Here is a 6,667-nt window from a genome sequence, read left to right on the forward strand (position 1 = left end):
TGGCAGCAGCTGGGCTGACAACAGCTGGACTGGGAGCAGCTGGGCTGACAACAGCTGGGTTGGGGGCAGCTGGGCTGGCAGCAGCTGGATTGGCAGCAGCTGGGCTGGCAGCAGCTAGAACCACAGGTGCCACCAGTGGAGCAAGAAGGAAAGCCACAGAAGCTAGTAGCGCAGCAGGCCATGGTGTTTGATGCTGCTCTGTGCTGAGGGTTCGTTTGCCTGGAGAAGGTTTTTGAGTTTGGGCAGTGACTGCCACTCCAGCCCTTTTATAATCCTTGGCTGGCTGCTGTTTCCCTAATTTGCAAAGCCTCTTCCTTGTTTATGTTTATGTAATTTCCCTCTAAATGATAATTGTTTGTTTCTTAGTTACTTGTTCACTCTTCTGAAAGCCTGTAAAAACTTTATTTGATTAGGTGTTCTATTAGGGTTCTTAACAACGGTGACGTAGTCATTAGCGTTCATTGGAAACATAAGTCTGGATCACCCATATTCACTACAATTTTCCTATTGCAAAGAATGATTGACTAACCCTGCTCCTATTTAAGGAGAGTCCAAATTACTCAGTGTTGACCCTTGTAATTGAGTCTTGAGCCTCACATGGGAGTTTAATTCCTTTGCCTGTTTCTTTGATTGGGAAGCAAAGATAGGTTCAACTGGACAGAAAAGATGCCTTTTCTGAATCTGGAAGATGTGGATGGATGGTTACCAGTAATGATTCTTGAGTCCTCATCATGTACCCAGACAACTCTCTGTATCTGTTATCAACCCACTTCGTTTTCACAGCAATCCTAAGTGTGGGTCCTACTCTGCTCTCACAATATGGCGGGGGGGGGGGAACCTGAGCCATTGACTTCTTAGCTTGGCGTTTTTGTGGGACTCTGAACAGTGCGAAGGAGTGTCTCTGGCTTTTTTGCTTGCCCTTGGGACCCTTTTCCTTCTACTGGCTTCCTTGCTCAGCCCCGACAGGAGGATTTCTGGGTAGTCTTATTGTAAGTTGTTATGCTGTCTTCAGTTGATGTTCCTGGGAGGCCTACTATTTTTCTGAAGGGAAGTGAACAAGGAGCGGAGGTCTTGGACAGACTGGAGGAGGTGGTGGAGCTAGGAACAGTGGAGGGAGGGGAAAGTGCCGTCAGGATGTATTGTATAAAAGAAAGGAAAGAGAGAGAGAGAGAGAGAGAGAGAGAGAGAGAGAGAGAGAGATTCCCCAAGGCTAAAACAAATCCGAAGTGGTGAATCTCAAGTCTGAGATTCTACCATCTGATTGCAAAAAAACCAAAAAAACAAAAAAAACTTAGTTTTCTTTTACCGTTTGTGTGTACTAGTGTGTACGTTTGTGTGTGTGTGTAGATTTATGTACACGAGCGAGTGCACGAGTGTGCCACAGAGCTCCTGTGGGGATCAGACCCCGGTGTGGGTCTTCACCTTCCGCCTCATTTGAAGCAAGCACCGCAGGGGCCAAGCTAGCTAGATGGAAGATGCCTCTGGCTTTATGCGGATCCTGCGCAGTCAGTCAAACTCAAGTCCTCACACTTGTCCCTCGAACACTACCCACTGAACTATCCCCCCCCTCCCCCACACCAACCTCTTTGGTTGGCTGCTTTTTCATTCGAAACGGTCCTTGAAATGTGCAGGTGTCCTGATAGCAATCTCAGGGCCTATTTTATTCATGTTGAAATCCGAATTCAGCAGGATGCTTGGTACCGACGATACCAATCTTGGGGTTTTTAAGGCGTTGCAGTTGATGAGAGCCTGGAGATACTGGCATTGTGCACGGCATTATTGTTTTGGGATTTTTCTACCTTGGCACTGTTTTCAACAGCTCCCGCAGTACAAGATTTGAGTCAATCTTTGTGATTATAAACTTAAGTAATCACTAACAATGGAATACTGTGCTCAAGGGCCAGTGAGCTAGCTCAGCTGATGAAAGACCTGATGACCTGAGTTTGATCCCTGGTACCCATGGGGTAGGAGGAGGAGGAGCTAACTCCGCCTACCTGACCTCCCCACGTGCAGTCAATTTAGGAAAGAAGTTAAAAATATGTCACTTGAAATTTGAGAATTCTACCTCTCTGCGACAAAGGGAAGAGGAATCTGAACATTCCCTTACCAGTCTTAAATAAAACAAGAACGTGGGATATGACCAGACTCTCTTTTTCCACCACTAGAGTCTGTTTCTTCTATATTGATTTTCATGGAAATCAAAGCAGATCAAAATATCTATGATGTTTCTCTTTGTAGATTTTTAAAAATCCTTTTATAATACCAGAAATTTATGTCCATGATCTAAGGGGAAATGCAGGTGCCTGAACATTGATGTTATAAAAAAATTATCCTGCTTATTCTCTTAAGATTCACTACTTCAATTTGGAGAGTACCCAGACCATACCTGTATGGCAAGAACAAGGGGCCTTCCACCTGTTTTTTTTTATTATTATTTTAATTTTTAAATATTAATTACATTTTATTCACTCTGTATCCCAGCTGTAGCTCCCTCCATCATTCCCTCCCAACCCCACCCTCCCTCCCTCATCTCCTCCCATGCCCCTCTCCAAGTCCACTGATAGGGGAGGTCCTCCTCCCCTTCTATCTGACCCTAGCCTATCAGATCTCATCAGGGCTGGCTGCATTGTCTTCCTCTGTGGCCTAGTAAGGCTGCTCCTCCCTTGGGGGGAGGTGATCAAAGAGCCAGCCACTGAGTTCATGTCAGAGACAGTCCCTGTTCCCATTACTAGTCTCCACTTGGAGACTGAGCTGCCATGGGCTACATCTGTGCAGGGGTTCTAGGTTATCTCCATAAATGGTCCTTGGTTGGAGTATCAGTTTCAGAAAAGACCCCTGTGCCCAGATTTCTTGGTTTTGTTGCTCTCCTTGTGGAGCTCCTGTCCCCTCCAGGTCTTTCTATCGCCCCCTTCTTCCATAAGATTCTCTGCACTGTGCCCAAAGTTTGGCTATGAGCCTCTTAACTGTTTTTTTTTTTTTTTTTTTTTTTTTTTAATATTCGACTGTTTAAGGGTGATACTAATGTTTGAGTGGTTTCTGTTTTAAATAGCACGGTCCTGGTTCTGGGGGTTTCTCCGGCTTTATTCATGTTCATTTCCCCAGTGCTCTAAACCGGTCCGATCTAATTCGGTCTTAGATCGCTGAAGGGTGAAGTGTGGGTGGTTGATTCACCAGCTAGATGAACACAGCGTGTCTTCCTAGGGCATCTATGCGTCTGGGCTTTGTAATCCATCCCAGTGGCCTCAACGGGGCAATAAACAAACCTCAAGGACTTCCTCTCACCCCAACTTCAATCAAGTAATAAAGTCCCCCTTGAGTTTTCTACATTCTTTTGATGCTTCTGAATTGAAGACCTTCTGAGCAGAACGTGTCTCGTGTCTCAACCTTTAGCCTTTTTCTCCAGCTGGGAGACAAGAGATCTGGGGTGCTGAGCGGGCTGTAAGCCCAATTAAGCACAGATGCATAGGCTGTGCCTGGATGTGGGGTTGTGTTCACGCAGAAGGAGCGCATCGTTCCCCGTGCCCGTGTGCAGGTCCTACAAGCCGTGCTCCCTGGTTATATGCCGACTGGTGTTTTTCTAATCGCTATGAAGTTGTACTAGGGAGGCCCCACTCTTTTCTTCTCTGTAAGTTGAAGGAAAACTCATATAGCATGAAAGAACCACTTTAAAGTGTATAATAAAGTGACATTTTATGTATTTCATGTATGTGTGTGTTGTTTGATACATGCACATATGAGTGTGTGGGCACACGGTCCTAGGCATGTGATTATGGCGAAGGCAGGAGAAAGATATGAGGAATCTTTCTCTATTTCTCTTCTTCTTCTTATTGGTGTGTGTGTGTGTGTGTGTGTGTGTGTGTGTGTATGTGTGTGTGTGTGTGTAAGCGTGCACACACCATGAAGTGTATGTAGCTGTAAGTGAACAACTTTGTGGAGTCTGCTCTTTCCTTCCATCTTTACGTGGGTTCTGGGGATATAACTCAAATGACCAGATTGTCAAGACACTGGGCCATCTTGCTGATCGCTCCATCTTCTTATCAGAGACAAGATCTCCCAGCGAGTCTGAAGTTCTCCGCGTTGAGTAGGCTGGGTGGCCAGAACGCTCCTGGGATCTTCCTGTCTGAACTCCTCCAGTGCTGGGCATCAGCAGGCATGTTCATGCCTGGCTTTTCATGTGGGCACTGGGGGTTTGAACTAGCATCCTCTTCCTTCCACAGTAAAGGCTCTCACCCACTGTACTATCCTCTTAGCCTCATGCTGCGTTTGAAACCTCTGGTGTCAAAACTTTCTTTTATCACCGCAGAAGAATACCCCACCACCTTTAAACAACCACTTGCTACGTGCTGCTTGATGCTGCTATGTGACCAAAGGGTTTTATCCCGCGGCGTGGAAGCTCCATTGTGCGTCTCCTGCTTCATGCTTGCTTTGCTATAGAACGTTCTTTGGGGACCAGAATAAGAACGGTGGTGGGAGGTGGCCAGCCCTGTTCTGCGTTCCACTGCACTGCACTTGAGAGGATTGGACAGATGCGAAATACAGATTAGCAGGCTGGAGTTCCTCTCGCCATTTTCCAACTGAGATAAGAAGAGCAAACATCCTGCCTTACTCAGCTTGAGCACGATGGGTAGAGATGATCTTATTGCTGGACGCTATGGCCTTGTTGAGGTTCTAAAGCAACTTACGAAATCTTCAAGATGACAGTCGTCCTGGTTTGATTTGCTGTTGCTGCTATAAAACACTCTGACCAAGAGTAAGTTAAGGAAGGAAAGGGCTTATTTCAGTTTATACTCCCAGGACATCACTGAAGGGTGTCGGGGCCGGGGCTGAAGCAGAAACCATGGAGGAGCAAAGCAAGCTGCTTACTGGTTCACTCCTTGGCTTATGCTTAGTCAGCATTAGCATCTTCTGGTTCTGGGTTGTTATTCATTTATTGAAAATTTCATATCTGAGTATTGAAGTATTATATTAATATAATTTCTACCTCTCTCTATCTCCTCTGATTTTTCTCATGTCCCCATCCCCTCCCAAATTCATAACCCCCTCTTTTAAAGCTAACATGTATTTTTACTGAGTTGAGCCTCCTTACTGTTGCTGATATGCATATATGTTTAGGGCTGACCACCTGGGATTACATGACACGTCAGAGAGCTATCCCTGGAGAAAAAAAAAAACAAACAAATGACCCTCTCTCAGGAGCTATTGATTGCCTACTATAGCTCTTTATCTAGGGGTGGGATCTGGGAACTTATCTCTGTCTAGAATTACTATTCAAGAGTATACAAAGAACTAAAAACAAAACAAAAACGAAACCAAAGAACCAAGAAGACAAATGGCACAGTCGAAAATGGGCTGTAGTCTGAACAGAGAGTTCTCAAAAATAGAGTTTAAATTGGCCAAGAAAGACCTTTAAAAGTCCCCGACGCCCGTAGCAATTAGAGGAAAGCAAGTTGAAACGACTTCAATATTTCATCTCACCCCACTCAGAACGCCTAAGATCAAGAAAAACAACTGACAAGTGCTGGAGAGGGTGAAGGGGAAATGGAGCCTTTGTACACTTTTGGTGGGATTTCAACCTGGTTCGGCTGGCTTTTTTACACAGCCCAGAACCACCTGCCTAGGCATGGTGCTGCCCACAGTGGATCCTCTTACATCGATTAACAACCAAGAAACTTTCCTTACAGACATATTCGCAGGCCAGTCTGATCAAGGCATTTCTTCCTTGGAGGCTCCTTCTTCCCACGTGACTCTCGATTGTATGGAGGATAACAATAATATTATTGGATCATTGAGTATACCTTTCCCCTTTGGATATCTGAGGATAATACTGGCATGCCACCTGTTTATTAGATGATTTACATATCTCTCCATAAAAGGGACATAACTTCTTTTTCAGACGAGAAATAGTTGCCCAGGCAAGTGAAGTGACTTGCTCAAAGAGTCATAAATCATTGCTTACGAAAGCTGTGATTAGGAACCTCTTATGCTATTATTTTGCTGTCTTGAGTTTATGGTCTTTCAGTTTGCCCTACACCTTGGTATCCCTTTGAAGTGTGAAAGACTAATATGTAGACTCACATTTGAGTGACTAGATGTGCCGGCAATGCCTCAGACACCTAAATGACACACCTTTTTTTTTGTAAAATTGACTTTTGTGGAACACAGAAACCATTTTTGTTCAGGTGAGGGTCCTAATTATTGTTGTACTTTTTAATAATGTATTTTGGTTGTGAAAATAATGGGCCATTTAGTGGAAAACAAAGGAAAGGGATTATTAAAGGAAAAACCATAGTTAAAGAAAACTGCAGTGCCATGTTAATATTTTGAAAAATTCTAATACCAGCATTATTAACAAATGCCAAAGAAAACAAGTATTGACAATAATTTTTTTACCATTGAAGAGACCAAATGCTTTTTATTAAGTACAAATCCCAATAGGCTATTGAAATAGGACTGGAAATATTTGTAGTTACATATTATATGCTCCTCTCCACATTGTAGGCCTTTTGTTGGCGTTGAAGCCAACAAAGACTGCAAATGAGTTTACCTCCTTGGCAGTTACGTAGCTGTGACAATAGCTGAGTTATCAATACTGAAATTCAGAAGAGTTTTAGGGTTCTAGTTGGTCTGCTTTGAAGGGTCATCTTCCTAAGTTCTTGTCAGAAGGTTT

The 6,667-nt window shown here is 44.1% G+C and overlaps 1 protein-coding gene across 1 annotated transcript in view; it reads right to left on the bottom strand.

Moving 5' to 3' along the window:
- Positions 1 to 182, bottom strand: part of LOC129686220 (keratin-associated protein 9-3-like) — a 495-nt gene extending 313 nt beyond the window's left edge. The window contains exon 1 of the mRNA XM_055620030.1: positions 1 to 182. This exon is cut by the window's left edge and continues 313 nt beyond it. Within this exon, the coding sequence (XP_055476005.1) occupies positions 1 to 182 (182 nt within the window).
- Between the last annotated feature and the right edge of the window lie 6,485 nt (positions 183 to 6,667).

This window comes from Psammomys obesus, unplaced genomic scaffold (assembly GCF_907164565.1).
Source record: "Psammomys obesus unplaced genomic scaffold, mPsaObe1.curated_primary_1811, whole genome shotgun sequence".
NCBI lineage: Eukaryota > Metazoa > Chordata > Mammalia > Rodentia > Muridae > Psammomys > Psammomys obesus.